This window comes from Rissa tridactyla, chromosome 10 (genome assembly GCF_028500815.1).
Source record: "Rissa tridactyla isolate bRisTri1 chromosome 10, bRisTri1.patW.cur.20221130, whole genome shotgun sequence".
Lineage (NCBI taxonomy): Eukaryota > Metazoa > Chordata > Aves > Charadriiformes > Laridae > Rissa > Rissa tridactyla.
The window spans coordinates 2,226,060-2,242,994 of NC_071475.1; the positions used below are offsets into that span (position 1 = coordinate 2,226,060).

General features: G+C 39.8%; 1 protein-coding gene across 4 annotated transcripts in view; it reads right to left on the reverse strand.

The window, feature by feature from the left end:
* ARHGEF3 (Rho guanine nucleotide exchange factor 3) overlaps positions 1 to 15,708 on the reverse strand; it is a 138,590-nt gene extending 122,882 nt beyond the window's left edge. For 2 of the 4 annotated variants that reach the window (XR_008468689.1, XM_054216162.1), the window contains exons 1-2: positions 14,300 to 14,462; positions 3,099 to 3,194 (exon numbers count right to left, since the gene is read on the reverse strand). Coding sequence is in view for 3 of the 4 variants with exons in the window: in XM_054216162.1 (XP_054072137.1) it covers positions 3,099 to 3,194; positions 14,300 to 14,346 (143 nt within the window). In the remaining variant the exon portion in view is untranslated. Of the gene's footprint in view, positions 1 to 3,098; positions 3,195 to 14,299; positions 14,467 to 15,161 lie in introns of those variants that run through there. The other 2 variants (XM_054216163.1, XM_054216164.1) reach the window with 2 other exon arrangements.
* Positions 15,709 to 16,935: the final 1,227 nt, after the last annotated feature.

The following is a 16,935-nucleotide window of genomic DNA, read 5'->3' on the forward strand; positions in this document are numbered from 1 at the left end:
AGTCCTTACTAATAGTCACATTTTCATGAAAATAAAACAACTGAGAAACACATCAGAATGTAAATACGTTTCAAGAATCAGACAGTCAAAAAACAATAATAAACGCATGATGCAGTAATGCGGTGCAACATTGGCCTTTATTAGGCTGAGAAAAATAATGCTTATTCAGTTCTAATACTCCCAAAATCCCACGCAAAAAAAAGTTAGAGAACGTCAAATATATTCCACATAGATGTAAGTGAAATGTTCACCACTGTATTTACTGCACCCACCAAGTAATAGCTGAGTCACAGATAGTAAAGAATGTCAGCCACATCTTGCATGCATTATACCAGACGTGCATCAGACTGCTATTCAGCTTCTCAAATCAAAAACCAAACTAAAATTCCACAGACTGCAAACATGATGCTCTTCTAACAAACAAGGGTTTGGTTGACAAAATAAGAAGCTAGTAAAAGTGATATTGTTGGTTGATATACAGGTTGAAACACATTTAAGGAGATACAAAACACACCTAAAGCCGGGTTAAACATTTTCAGCTCCTTGTAATTCAGCACAGACCCCACGATTTACTCTAAGAGATAATCTGGCTCTTCACAACACTTCCATAACCTAATACACAGTACTTAAATATAAAAGGATATCACAAAGCCTATGACGGCATATATTATTCTCTGCTGACAGAAGAGTTAAATCTCAAAATATCCTTAACCACTGAAGTGTTGACCGATTCATCTTTCAGTAAAAAACACTTCAGTGTCAAGACAATACGGTCCAAGTTTCTACTGCCCCTGATTAGCACTCTCATAAGCTGTCACATACTTACTCATAGCCAACAAAGTCTACAAGGTGAGATTCTAATTTAAAATTTTCATTTCACATTTATCTTGCCAATTGCAAGTATTTATCAAGCATACATCCATATACACAGTAGTAACCATACAACCAGTCAGTGTAAATACTCTAGTGGTTATAGAAATAATTATTTCCAAGTGCCACATAAATTGCATTAAACTAACCCTACAACGTGAAACAATTCTCTACATCTCAGTGACAGGGAGGGACTTTCAGAGTATGTCTGCTCCTGCAGATGGATATTCTGAATTGTGCATATTTATTTAACCTCAAATCCCAGGTTATTTTACAGTGACTGAAAAACTAAACCTGTTTTCTCTCCCAATTAGAACTCCTAAGCATCCTAGGCTATTAAATAAAAAGATGTATTTAATTCCTGAAGAAGAGAACAATCTCTGCTCTAACCTCTGACTAATTTAATGAAGAATTGCAGGAAGGCAATGACTAAAAATGTTAGCAAGTATGACTGAATGCTTGTCAAAGAAATTGTAGACTAGCATATACAAACTATAGATACAAGAATTTGCCGGGGGTTGGGGGGGGCAGTGGGACAGACACAACCAAAGCCAAATCAAAGACTTGTAGACAAGTGAATTTCACTATTTTCCACCACTGTCCCTAAGTGACAAATCATGATTCTCTAATACTTGATACCACAAACTGTACACTCCTATTTTAAGCAACATTATCAAGAATTGCCATAAGCATTACAAAGAAATACCATGCAGAAAATGAAATTGTATTGCTCAATACCACAAGCAGGATAAAAAACAATAAAAGATATCAAACAAAGGAACAGCATGTGACAATTCCCCATCCCTCATTAGATTTGGGAGTCAGGAAGGAAGCTCACAAGTCTTCCTCATCCCGCCCCTTCATCCAAAGATTTTGTTTCTAGCTTTGAGGATGTTCCAGGAATAGTAGTAGAATAGTAGGAGACATTTAAAAAGAAACTACTTTCCAGGTACTGTGATGCTGTTAATTTAATTCTACATAAAAACAAAACCAAAAAAAATTCTACATGATTTCTGACAAACAAACAGTATGAAATACAACATTAATTTGCTAATATTTCTCTAATTATTTAGCTTTTCAAGAGTATTTCTCAGACTACAAAAACAATGTAAGTTAGCTTTTTGTCCCTATGGGTGCCATGCTTCCTGTCATGACTTTATTTTGTTGTTTTCTACATGATAAATAATGTAACAAAACCCTAGCTAAACCCTAGTGAACAACAGCAAGTAAAAATCAGCAGGCTCTGATTAACACAGCTGAAATAGTCTCAACGCCTTCTCAACACCCTGTCCCCTCCATGAAAACACCAAAGAAGGTGCTAAAAATTGCATGGTCAGTGGCAGATTTCACAAAAAAATTGTCCTAAAGTGTAAGCATTTCTCCATATCTACCATTGAACAGCATAATTATTTTTTTCTCCAGTACAGAGTAAATTTTTTTTAATAAAAAGCAGAAACTATTGACTTTGTAATGTCTCCGAGGACATGAATCTCCAGACACTACAAGCCTACATAGTACTGCAGGTACTGGTAACAGCATCACACAAGCACAGCAACATTAAGACATTTGCCATATGTGAAAGATTCCATGAGGACAACTGGTGCAATGTTGAAGTGAACATGAGTTTTTCCATTGGCCATCCCCCATGACACCCTGTCCCATGGTACTCTGCTAAAAACTAAAAACCACAATAAAAAACTATTTCCTTTTTTCCTTATCTGTTGTTAAATAACATAAAATTTATGCAAACATTTACAAAAAATAATTCTTCTACTTAATTTTAAAACTACATCTCCCAATACTGCTGAGAAAGCTGGGGGTATTTGGCCTGGAGAAGAGAAGGCTCCAGGGAGACCTTATAGCAGCCTTCCAGCACCTGAAGGGGGCCTACAGGAAAGCTGGGCAGGGACACTTTATTGCAGAACGTAACAGTAGGATGAGGGGTAATGGTTTTAAACTGGAAGAGGGTAAATTTAGATTAGAAGAAATTCTTTATTCTGAGGGTGTTGAGACACTGGAATGGATTGCCCAGTGAAGTTGTGGCTGCCCCATCCCTGGGAGCGTTCAAGGCCAGGCTGGATGAGGCTTTGAGCAGCCTGGTCTAGTGGGAGGTGTCCCTGCCCATGGCAGGGGGGTTGGAACTAGGTGATCTTTAAGGTCCCTTCCAGCTCCAAACATTCTACGATTGCCGTCTACTAACCTCTTAAAAAATTAGAAGTAAAGCTTACCAAACTTTTTCTTCTTCCATTCCTCCTCTGGCACATTGGTTTATTACAGCAGGGCTACTCATCGTAATTGCTGAGCTTTCAGAATTCATTTTTTTTCTATAAAGAAACAACAACAAAAAATATAAAAAAAATGTAATACCAGTGAAGAATGTGCTTACTAATTCACTTGAAAACCAAAATTTTAAGACAAGAACTTTTAAGACCAAATACAGTATGCTTTAGTCACTTAAATTAAAGTCCTAAACCAATGGGATTAATTGGATGAATACATTGAGACGGATTTGGCAGTTCTGTGGACTTGCTAGTTATGCCAAACTCAACACTGATTGTCTTTTGTTTACTTTTCTGAACACATGCCAAAAGAGTTGATGTCAGCAAGCCTGTATCCAGGGCTATGCATAGTGTCAGTTATGTTAATTCAGAGCAGCAGTCACAGCTAGTGTTGCCATGGAATGATCCACACAACATTGGGGAGAAAATTTCAGTTTCTGATATGTAAAGATACAGAAGCTTTTTAGCATATTTTAATAACTCACAATCATAGTTTGCTTATTACAGAAAATAACAATTCATTCATGCCTGAAGTCACTCTCAAAAACAGCACAGACATATTCAAAGACTGGCAGTAGCCATTCCCAAGTTACAACACTTCCAAAAGGTCTACATGGCCAAAGGTGCTTCAAGTAAACAGCTTGCATGATAAGAACAAATGAATCTCTAGAAAAGGCAAGTTAATTTCAGCATGAAACACTATTAATTTTTGGTAACAAGATCCACAATGTTAACATGGAACTTCTTAACACCTATTGCTTTTTTCTTCCCTTTTCTTTTAAAGGGGGCAGGGGGGGAATGCTTTTAGCCATCAAAGTCATCTTATTCAACTTGATTTGACACCTGGTTTCTATTATGATCAGCACAAACACCTAATTGATTAACAGAGAACAGGTTCAACTGTATATTAATTAATACCTACCAGAGCATAACCAGAAAATAGGCTGTGCTTGTCAAGATATTAATCCCTTGCTTTTTGCAAGAAGATAGAGAGAACTATTAAAAATCTGGTTTAACCTGTGTGAAACCTGGGCCAAAATCTGACTTGACAGTCATGGACAGCACGAAAAGTTGAGCACAATGCATGTGTCCCATCAGTGGCAGGCAGATCAGGCCAATCTTCACAAAACAAGTACTTTGAAGAGAATGTCGATCTTTGTTTCAAAATTCTGCCCGTGCAGGAGTAAATGAACAGCCCTAGCAAGCATGTTTATCAGCCAGAAATCCCAAAAAGATCAACTAAAATTTGGTCCCAGCTGGAATTAATGTCCTCTTTTTGCCTGCCCTTTGCTGTGAACGGAGCATGCAGCACTGCCGTTCCAGAGAAAACAGAGTAAGTCCTTAATTTTGCATATTTTTTTTACCTCCATTGTAACAGAAAGGGATAAAACTTCTGCACCGTCTGTTTCTGAGCAAATTTGTTTCTTGAAATCTTGTTTTAAAGATCTGGAAAACTATTCTGAAAGGAAGAACAACAGAAGTCTCGCCTTGGTGAAGGCAGGAACTGTTAGCCATCTGACCTCTTTTTGGATCAGTGCCTGACCTCAAATTTACTCCTCATCTTGAAGTTGGACCACTTTGAAAAAAAAAATCAAAAGTTTAAAAATAAAAAAAAACCAAACCAACAACAACAGAAAAACACCAAAAACCAAACCCACCCAAAACCCTAGTAATTCTAGAAGTGGCTCAGCAGCAGGTGTTGAAAGTTAAATTATTACTTGCCTCTCTAGTCTATAATAGTGCAGAAAGAGGGGAGCTGTTCTTAAATATATTTTGAAGCAACAATGCAAGAATCCATACTTAAACATCTTCTGCAAAGTTCCCCTCTTTCAGGAAGCAATTTCCCGACAGGGCAAATAAAAATTTTTCTTTCAGTAATGAATTTCTACTCTACATTGGCAAAGTCTAGACGCTCCAATGACCATGCAACTTATGCCAACAAGAGTTTTACCTCCTCTTACAGTCCCTTGTACTAAGTAAGATCAAAGGTTCAAGGGAAGGTTAAAAGCAATCCATTAATTCTCAAAGTTGGAAGCTGAAAGATTCAAATTACAAAACCACAAGGTTGCCATTCCAGAAAAACAAAACAAAACAACACAACTTCTACTGTTCACTTGTGAACTAGTACCACATCAGTACAAGTGTTCAACGTATGACTAAAGAAAGTGTTTTCGGCACTCCCCTCCCCACCCTTGGAAACATCTAAGCAAACACTCCATACATCCCTCTGCATTGAGACTTCCACAATGAAACTAGAGTAAAAGCAGAGGACAAAAGTGATAAAAGTTACTGCGTCACAAACTTTTCTATGACTAATTGATGACAAAAGTTGACGTATATCTAACAGAAAATAAATGAAATATGGCACAAACCCAATTTATGTTCTCACATGTTTCACAAAAAAAAAAAACCCACCATGTAAAGTAATACAGAGAGGAATACATCTTGTCAAACTTCTCAACTCCCTCATCTTCCCACTCTAACATCTGAAAAAGTCACTAACACATTGTACTCCTTCCCCTCGACAACCTCAGGATCTTACAAAAATCTGCTTCTGGTGTTTTCTGTAACATAGGAGGAGGGCATCAAGAGGCTAGCATTTATTCATTCTGATAGCAAGATCTCATCCACCACACCTTCAGAAAGATATCTATATGCTGGATAAGATAACAGGCTTTTTGGAAACCATAAGTCATAGTCTTTAAAGACACACAGTCACGCTCTTGCAGCCTCCACTGCTCAGTTTCCAATAATACGAGAGATCTGCCAAGTGAGCCCCTAACTAAATAAATGCACTCTTCACTTACACATGTGGAGGAGAGAGGTTTAACAGCCAGCCAATACAATGGTGGACAAGCATCCTTCCTCAGGCCTTGTCCTGTCCTCTGCACTGCAGCAGCCAAGAGCGCATGTCCTCAAGATGGGAGCAGGTAGTGCAAAGCATCCCTCTAACTTTCCATCCACGCCAAAGAACGAACAATGCTCCAGCAATGCCCACCACGTAACCTGTCTGCTACAGCATAAACTATACCAGCCAGTTTCTTTCACATCATACTCTTCCTTTCTTCCCATCTTTTGAGATGGAGGAGATGTTAAAGTTTTGAGACCAAGTGTCCATTCAGCATTGCCAGCCAGCAGCACTTCTCATTCACACTTTGGAGGCTGGACAGCAATGAGTCAGACAAGCTTCTGGAAAATCATCAGGGATACTCTTTTGTCATCCTATTCCTGACAACAGGTCTACACAGGTCCTAGTTCACTCTTTACCAGGAGCAACAGGTAATTAAACAGCTGATCCCCACATCACTGACAAGTTTTATGGCCTTGTCAAAATAACAAAAGTTTTTTAGTTTCTAAATGACAAATGGAAAATTGGTATCCATCTACACTTTCAAAAGCCATGGATACCAAATATTACCATTATTTCTCTTACTTGAAAGTCTTTTCAATGAAAAATTCTGAACCTGTAGATTCTATCCTGATTCACTGTTGTACCACAGACTGCTCTTAGACTCTTTCTTCAGAATAACTATTTTTAAAATAAAAGCTTTTCTATTTTAAGATGTAGATGGGGCTATCTTTTTTCAAGCATTAAGAATATTTTGTGGAAGTATTTCTAGCAAACACAAACTGCTTCAGTAGGTCTAAAATAAAACTAAATTGTTCTGTTGTGCAAAGAAAAGTTATTGTAAGGCTTATACTCTCCAAAAACATTGTTTATATTCAAAGTGAACCACACTAAATTAAAGCTAAAATTGGCAAAGTAAAATTTTGTTTGGAATATACTGGTTCAGGATTTATTCAATGAGAATACTAACACTATCCCCAGAAATTAGCCTCCAATAATAATAGCATCTTAGAAAATTAAATGCAATTCAAGAAGCAAAGGAACAATGTTCAGAAAAAAAAATGCTATTCACAGGTGCCTCTTTCTATATCACCATCCAACTCTTGTTTGGACTTGAACTTTATGGCATAGGCGCTACACATGATGAAACTTGAAGGAGGAAAATAAATCTATCATCTTCCCTCTTAATAACTTGAAGCCAGATGCCAAGGCAAGCCAATGAACATTAATTTAAGAGACTCCGCTTCAGACGTATTCTGTTCCTCATCCTCTGTACACTGAACCTTGACTGTTCCAGATACGGAACACGCACTTTAATTAGGTGCTGTCTTAGAGATCATACTGTGCTGTATTAGGAGGAAGTGGGCAAAAGGCAATTGAAGAACAAAAACATAGGAAAACAATGTCAAAGACTTTATTTATAGCAGCTATGTTTAACACCACTGTCACTATCTTATTGAAGGAACAGTCTTGAAGAAATATCCTTGTTGGTTTTGAAGAGAAATCAGAGATTTAGCATACTTAGTCTTCTATGAGTGAGTATAGATTTGTTTAATACTACAGTACGCAGAAGGAAGCATGCACCCCAAAATTCTCTTAAGTTATGTCTGCAAAGAAACTCATTTTTATGCTTCCTTTAAAATCATTAACTTAGATTATCTGATGTATTTTCAGTCCACCTGCCTTAGAGTAGATTCTTACACCCCATAACGGCAGAGAAAAGCCTAGCAGTGATAAGCCACTGGCTCAAGAACTGAAAAGCGTGTTACATTTAAGTGTATTTTGTTCATTTATAATTAGATTTAATTCCGGAAGTTCTGCAATTGCCCTTAAATGGACAAAAGAAAGGGGAAGAAAGCGATCTAGTACAGCACAGCACTCAGTCCTCCGAACACCTGCACAGAAGAGAATTATAGGATCATTTGAACAGAAAAAATGAGAAGGTTCAAGGAAAGTGTTGAAGCGACAACACCCCATGGGCTCAAACCAGCGTGTGATTTATATCTATCAGACTGAGGAAAGTATTAGCCGATCTTTTAAAAATAGCAACTCCCTACAAAAAGCCCATTTTCTTTGCTTTTTTTTTTTTTTTTTTTTTTTTTTTTGCTTGTGTTACAAAATGTAGATACACTTTGATCCTCAGGCTAAAAATCTTCTTTGCCTTTCCCTCCACTCCCTATTTGTATCTCCAGACAAGTAAGATATTCACAGTAGCAGTAGTTAAAAAATAACTTATCATTCAACAGCTGTTCACTACAGTTAAAGTAAAAATAACCAATATCTTCTGATAAAACATGTTCCCACAGCTCCTTACCTTCACCAAAATGCTTTGCATTGTTGAAATAGTATCTTGTTATACTTGGTTGATAAGAGAACTGCTAAAAAAGCTTTACTGAACCCGAAGACCCCTCAATGCAAAAACTATTACTCCTTTTAACGAAAAAAGCGGCAGTAGCATCACTATACTAATGTGCATATAGTAAAAAGGAAAAAAAATTAGGAGTATTAGACACCGTCGTTCTCTCAAGTAGAAGTCTTTATGCTCACAAAACCTGAACAACAGATTACTAATTAGCAAGCATACATCATAACATCTTCAGTTTTAAAGAGCTGATTTTCCATTTCCTTACTAGCTGCACAGAAGTCTGTAATTTCTAGTGAACAAACACATTTACTCTTGTATTGTTTTCTGAAAAGTCACATTTCCACACACAAAGTCTGCAGGCATGTAATACCTCACATCTTGATAGCACTCAGCTCCTAACCAGCAGCCGCCTGCGGCAAATAGCTTGTTGAAGGGCAGATTCAAAATTAACTTCACTATTTAACTGCATAACAACAAATACCAAAACCAACCTTTTATCCAAATTGTTTTTCTGAGGTTTTCAGATACTGCAGTTGCCAAGCATCTTTATACCACTAAAGCATACTTCAGCAAAATCAGAGTGAAAACTCAAGAAGCTCTTGAAGAATATTTCTCATGACTACAACTCCAAGTAGCAGGCAGTGCTGAGAAATTTCACCTTGCGTAATCACTTCAATCCAAGCCTGGCACACCATAAACTTTCTTTCACACACACAATGCCTATTTCAAGTAAATTTTGACCTCAATGAACACATTATGATTCTATGATTACCATTACTTACCATCTTGAGGTCTTTAAAAATGCACCCGATGCACTGAAGAATGAGGTTTTGGAGGACCTTTTTAAATACGTGTTTTTGAAAAGGTTTTTATACCTGTCCTTGAGGCATCTCACTAAAAACAGTCACCTTCCGTCCTCTTAAAAAGTGCAGGTAAGTTTTATATAGGTACTTTACACAAGTGTATATACAAAGACATTTGGAGGAAGTAGTTCAGAGAACCACAGGCACTGCACATAACTTCTCATTCCGTATTTGGTGATTGCATCAGAACTCTCCAAGACGATAGAGAAGAAGCTTTAAAATAATCTAATGATTCTGTCTCACCGCAAGTATCAAGTTTGGCTCCCTCTCCCATGCACACACGCTTGCCATAGACAGTGAGACAGCCTATCCAGCCATATATAAAAGACAATGTTTACTTCTGAAATAGCATAAACATTATATTTATTCTCAGCACAAAGTAGATTAAAACTTAAGAGACAACGGTTAAATAAATAAAAGTTTCTACCAGGCTGAAGCCAGAGCACTGACATGGAATAGTGCTCCATGCTGGAGAAATGTAGCCTACTATGAGACACTGTTCTCAACAGGACTAGTCCTTTAGTTTACCAAGACTTAGCTCTTTTACCTAAAAAATACCAAAAGAAAAGGAAGACAACCAATTACGTTGCAATTAATCTCAAGAAAGCACATGGAGAAGTTTACCAGCATCAAGGAGAGGACGTGGCTACAACTCAGACACCTTTCAGAGCTGTTTAAATATGCTTATGTAGTAAGACACCAGCGTCAGGGAAAACCACAAGCAGGTACATGCAGACGTTTTATTCCCAAAAATGCAAACACAGATTTTCCTGAGCTAGTTATTGCGGAGCAAAATAAAAGTTATGAAAGAATTCAGACTGTTGGTTTAGTCCAGCCTGAGTATCAGCATATTATATAACACTGTACATCACTGCCACCAAGACGAGCAAGGACTCGTCTGCACCGTCCAATTTGCAAAGTTACTAAGAGCTTTGAGCCTTTTAGTGGCTTCAAGTCAGAAACAGCGTAGGGAGAAATAGGGAATGTTCGTGAGCTTTGTTGTCACTTTTAGGGATGGTAGCTGATTGCCATATCAATCAAAGAAAAAAAAAAAAGGAATTTAATGTTTCAGTACTCTGTGTCTTAGTAATAACATACAACTAAATTTCTTTTACCTGATTAGGAAGAAAATCTAACATTGTGAAACATTAGCAAAGACTAGAACAGAACATTTTAAACAGATGGTTTAAATGTAAAATGCACACAAAAATAAAGACATTGTCTAAGTAGAACACAGAGAATACTAAGTACTATATTCTATTGAACGTAAATAGATAAAGGAATTTTTTGTCACTGATGTCATAAATACATATGTCATTCTGAGACAAATACGTTTCTCTCTGGACTAAAAGATCCAGATGTTCCTATTTCAAGTATCTGGCTTCAGCACCAGAGAGTAAACAACACAACCTATCCGTTCTATCAGCCCGCAAGAAGAATTCTCCAGCACTAGCCATTTCTCTTCCCTTTTCACCCTCTCCAAGTTTTTATTTCTTTTCAACAAAGCAAGCAAACAGAACAGAACAGTATCATAACCTAGCTTCTACTGCAGACTTAGCACTAGCCTTCAGTCAGTTTAACAAGCAAAAAAGGCCAAAAAGTTATCTGATTTTTTTTTTCATAGACTATGATTTCCAATGTAAATACAACTACTTTTCAGCTAAACATACTGTATTGTATTTTGCAGTTGACACTACGCAGCAAAACAATGTTGAGAGGTTCTTTCCAAAGATTATGAGTATTTATGTTCCCAATTTAGTGACTCATACAGCTAGCAATTTCTGAGATTAATTTAACTCTATCCTCCTCAAACTTCTGAATTTGAAAGCAAGCACTCAGCTGTTATTCAAAAGTTTAAACAATGACAAACACAAAGATTTTATCTATGATTTTTTTTAAATCCAGATTTTATCTAGGGAAGAACTATTTCCAGAAACAACTATGTGCTATTTCTGTAAAGAATATTAGAAGGGCTATACAAAGCTAAACCAATTTAAGGGACAGCTTATTAAACCAAAAAAAAAAAAGGAGTTTTCTGAAGCTAGCACTTCATTTAAGTCTTTTTCATGGTAATGGCAAACTCTGAAAAATGGAGATACAGCATGCATGCCCAGTGTAAAATTAATGTAACCACTGCCATATTTTTTCATATTCTTCTCTTCCTTTCAACATATTCCTCCCTCCCTCATGATAAAAAGGTTTCTCCTCAACAAAAATGCATTAAGAATAAATGAAAAACAAGAAAAAGAGCGCCACAGGTGAGAGAAACACAACCCATTTTCCCCTTTATCAGAACCGTCACTACCTGGCAATGGTAGCAGGTTCAAAATTTCACCCGCCTGGGTAGGAAGGGTGTCACATTTTCTCCTTAACATTAAAATGATAATCCTTTCAGCCTACTATCTTAACAGTCATGATTATTCCATTCATGACTGCTGCACAGTTTAACAAACCACTGAAGTTTGTCAAGTTGGTTTTGCATTTATTTTTCTTGGTTACTTAATAGATTTGAATAGCAGTCAAAAAGGTGTACTTTCCTAAAATCCTCTTCTTTTCCTTCTTTACAGCTTTTCACCTGCAATTGCTAAGCACAGTCAGAGCTCAAAGTCAGAAAGTTTGCAAGATCACTCCTCCACACAGTAATCGACTTGCTTGAGAGAATTTTCTCCAGGATATTAATTACTTATCTGTGGAGCATCAACAAATGCTAATTTTGACAGCATCTATTTCTGTAGGCAAAGCATTTTAAAGCTCATGCTCACGTGAACGTCACTATCTACAGAGAGCTAACCAGGTTTGGGATACACTCATCACAGCCTGCGCCAATACAAACTGTACTGCAATTCATACGTGCCTCTAACCTCTCCCAGCCACCTGCTATCTGGATGCATCAGGAAGGACATATACAAGGACAGGCAGTCAGCCACCCCCAAAACACAGGCTGCCCAAATAGCTGGTTGTTGTCTTCAAGACAAAGGTGATTGTCCAGACAGAACCTTCTGAGGGAACACTAGCTGAACTCACTGTAATATTTAAAATAAAATCAGTAGGATTCCTGATACAATATGGACAGTGTAACGGACATACTCTTCTGCTAGTTATAATCCCCAAAATTTATTTTGGAAAAATGCTGAAGTGTTTAAAATAAACTAATGAAAGCTATACTTCTATTTAACAACTAAAACGTTTGAGAGGTGATACCAGCAGAGCAGCTGTTCTTGCTCTACAGAAACCACACAAGTCCAGATAACTCCTGCCAACTTTCCAAGTTTATGCAAGCTTCAGTGGTATAAAAGCCAGTAAACCTCTTTGAATACAAGTTGTACCACACATTGATTACACCTGCAGAGTTATGAGGGGAACTGCATGACTGTGAAGGTAATTAATCCTATATAGAAAGGGGAAAAACAAAACAAAAAAACAGTATAGGGCACCTTTCTAGTCACATAATGTTACCATTTCTGTTTGTATATACAATAATTTAATGTGAAAAGCAAAAAAAAAAAGCTCTTTTATTGTAAAAAACATAAAGCTTCTTGTCCAGTTTAAACAATTTTTTTAGGAGGGGATTGCTGGATTTCACTACTGGCTATGCCTTCAAGTACCACCCTCAGCAGTGGTCTGTATAAGGCACATAATACTTTGAAGTAACTCTCATAGCTACGGCAGCATGCTTACTCAGATTTGAAATCCTTGGAATACCCATCAGCGCATGATTAAGAAGAAGTAAATCAATATGCATGCACATATGCCCTTGTGTTTAGATATTAACAGTCTGATCCATTAGCACGCTAACTACTTCAGCTGGATTCCGTACAGCGTTGAGCACCTCAAAGTTAATCATTGTTTACATTTCCATAATTGACGGCATATAACTTTATGTTCAACCCTGGCTGACACTATATGGGAAAACATTTTTTGTTTGTTTGTTTTTACATCCATTTGGGGATGGAGACCACCACCTTTACCTGCTATAGAACTACTTATTTCAGAATAGTTACTTTGCAGCTATTTATAGTCAAAAGCAAAGTACAAGGTGCTTGTTAATCAGTAAATTCACTCCAGTAATTGGTGAGTCCTTTATTTTCCAATTATTTACCTACTACACTAGAGAAGTTCTACGTGCTCTTAGAGACCTGTGCAAGACCGTTGCCATTTGTTTATTCCAGATTTCATGTGACTCGGACAACTGAAATCTGCAACACGCCCTCACAAGTGGAGAGGCACAATTTGGTAAAAAAATCAAAGGGACTTTTATAGGACCTAGAAAATATTAGATATGTGGCAATAACATTTTTTTTCAGCTAGTACATACAGATGCAAATGTGAAAATTTCAAAACTTCTCTTTATCCAGCAAGTTCAAGTATTTTCATCTGTTTCTACCTTTTATTCCAATGTAGTGCTGCTCTGCTCAGGCTTTTTCCAAGTCACAGATTAGAATTTATCTGTAAAGTACCAGATTTATCTATTTATCTATAAGTACTAGAATTTATCTGCAAAACCGACATGATCCTGCAATGCTTATATCCTTAAGATTTAACAAATAAATAAATAACATAAAGGGACTGATCACATTAAACATTAAGAAACTAATTAAGTTAAACAAAATAAATCAGTAATATGATTTGTAGCACCCCAAATATTTTAGTCTTCCACTAAGCGTATTCATTTGCCAGTTTTCCCACATATTACACAGGAAGAAAACAGCAACTCTTAACAAGTTAATTCTCAAAATGGACATCACACTTAACTGAGTATAGGGGATGTGCAATACAATATACACACAGAAAGCACTCCAAAAGGATTCTAAATGCATTTATTACGGCATTTGTGCAGTGGGCAGATGCTTTCACAAAAAATACTCAGAAAAATCATGTTTCGTCAAAAGAGATTGTTCAAAAACCTAAAATACTGAAAACATAAAATTAAAACTCCAGCAAAAACAGAATTTAAGAGGTCGGGTTAATTTTCTTCAGCACCTAAAGCAAGAGATTTAACACGGGGAAAACTAGCCCCTGAGCTGGTATTAAGACATTACACGTAAACTCCTGAGCAGAGTAAGGTATCACTCACTTGAATTCATGAACGGCAAAACAAAACAGATTTTTGTTTAAGGACATGCGGTGTCACTGGCTGCTCGCTGGAAACAACTCCACATAATACACCTCCAAATCGTGCGCACATAAAGACACCCACAACTTGGAATCACTCCAGAACAACTGTCTACACAAAAGCAGTCCCGAGAAGAAGTGCACTATTCAAGACAGAGCGGAGGTCTGAGGAAATGTGCAGGGAATGATACTGAATGTTACAGTGTCCGCACGGTCACGAGGCCTTGTCACATTGCTGACTGATACGCACGATTCTGATGGGAAATTAAAAGGGATTTCTCTTCAAAACAATATGGTATTTTGTTTATGAAAACTGGATAATAAATACTTACTGAGAACAGGTAGCAAGTCATATGTATAAAAGTTTTATCCACTAAATGACAAGTCAGAGATGTTCCTGTGCACTCCCTCACTTCGTGTACAGTGGGGCAGCTTCGTTTCACACACTCCCCTACCTACATTCGCCAAAACTTATTACTCTGCAATAAATATTCTTAACTTGTTTCCAAATCACAAGGCTCCTATTCTGAATTCAAATTCTGTACAGATACATCATCCGTCTCATAACTCTTTGCGCTTGGCAGACCTCTGTACATGCTACAGAATTGGGTATGTAATCAAATTAATTCTATAACAAGCGTTTGAGAATGAAGGAATTTTCTTCTGCCCTTTCACTATGAAAATGTAGCACACAAGGCACTAAAGGATAATACTAAACTACAAGTTATATTAATGTATGTACACACACAACGGAAGAGATACACATGAACATTTACGTATTCACAGATTTAAGAACTATATAGAAAAATAAAGGTATCGGCTACCTCGGTTGGATTTCTTGCGTTAATGTAAATGGTTCCTCAGTAAATCCCACATTCTGGTCACCGCCAACCACATCCCTGAGGCAGGTGGTGGAAGGAGCCCGCCATCGACGGCCTTACAGCGGCCTCACCTGCGGAAATTCAGGCAATGATCCGTGCCCCGCTAATTGCCGTTGTCTCTCTTTTACAGGACTCTGCTGTGACGGGCTTCACAAGTGTAAGTAATTACTCCGGGTGTTTGTTTTTTGCACTTTCCTTTCGCCTACAAACCTCCTCCCCCCGAGGTGCGGGCTGTGCTGAGGGAAGGGAAGGGTAGAAAACCGGAGGCCAGCGGAGCCGCTCTCACCCGCCAGGACGAACAAGCAGCCGGGGGAATAACTTATTTGTAATAACTACGGTTTTCAAAGGAGACAACAGGCATCTGGGACTTCAGCCCCTTCCTTCGCGGGGTTTTCCTCACGAACAGACGCTCGTGTAAGATTTGTCCTTAAATAAATCCCTAACGTCCCTAAACGTAAGAAGTTCTTTACAAAAAAAAACCGAAGCGGAGCGGCTGTCGATCCCTGAGAGGAAGCGGGTCAAGCGCCCCCCGCCCCCTCAGGGCCCCTCACAGGGCGGCCGGGCGCGAGCGGAGCCGGGGGCTGGCTCAGGCGGCGGCTCCCGCCCGCCTCACACCGACCCGGCCGGCGTAAAGCTCCGGCCGTGAGGGAACCCCGCGCCCCCCTGCCGGGGCATCGCCAGAGCGGGGCGAGGAGGGCGGCGACGGCGTGAGGAGATGAAGGAGGAAGGTGCGTCCCCACACGCGCCCACCCCCGAACCGCCGGGGCACCTCCGCTACCGCTCCATGCCGGCTCTCGCCGGAGCCACAATGCAACCTTTGTGGTCCGCCCCGCCACGGCCGCCTCCCGTCGCCCCAGAGGAGCCGAGCCCCGCCAGCCCTGACAGGCAGCCACCTCCCTGCCCAACCCCAGGCAGAGCCCAGACGCAAAGGACGGCACCTTACCTTGCGCCCTCCTGCTCCTTCCTCGGCTCCCGGCATGCGGCTCGCACAGCTGCCACCCCGGCGAGGATCCGACGGCGGGGGCGACCAAGGGCGGCGGGGGCTGGGCAGGGAGAGCCGTTGGCGGCCGGCGGCGGGAGCGTCGAGAACGCGGGGGGTTCCAGGGCCGGCCCGGCGGCTGTCAGGGCAGGCGGAGGGAGGAGCCGTGCGTCTGTGTGCCGGCCCCCGCCGCTCCCGCGCGGTCTCCCCTCCCCAACTCCCACCCGCTCCTCCCCTCTGGGCCGGCGCCGAGCTACCAACCCCTGCCGCCCTGCCTCCTCCCACAGCTCCGGCCGCCACCGCCCCGGAGCCCTCCGCCCCCCGGAGGAAGGCCAGGGGTGAGAAGGGGCACCGGACCGCCGCCCCCTTCCCCATGGCCGCGCCACGGGCTCTGCACGGCTTGTGCTGCCCTGGAAGCTCGGTTCCCACCGCCACGTTGGTGTTCAAAACACTTAAGGAGGAAGAGCGAGCAAAAAAAGGGAAATGGCATCAGTTCCACGCTGAAAATCTCAAACGAGATTAACAGTAAGTGACCAAGAGTAGGTCCCATTAGACCAACAACCTGGGGAAAGCAGTAACAAGTAAATTACAGGTGGGAACAGGCATGTCTGTTCTGGAGGAAAGAAGTATGGAAATATACTATGAAGCCCTATTGATCAGAAAAAAAACTAGTGCTGTGAAGATGGAAGCAAGTGGAGTATGAGCTCTTTAGGAGAGGGACTTTCTGATATGCATTTA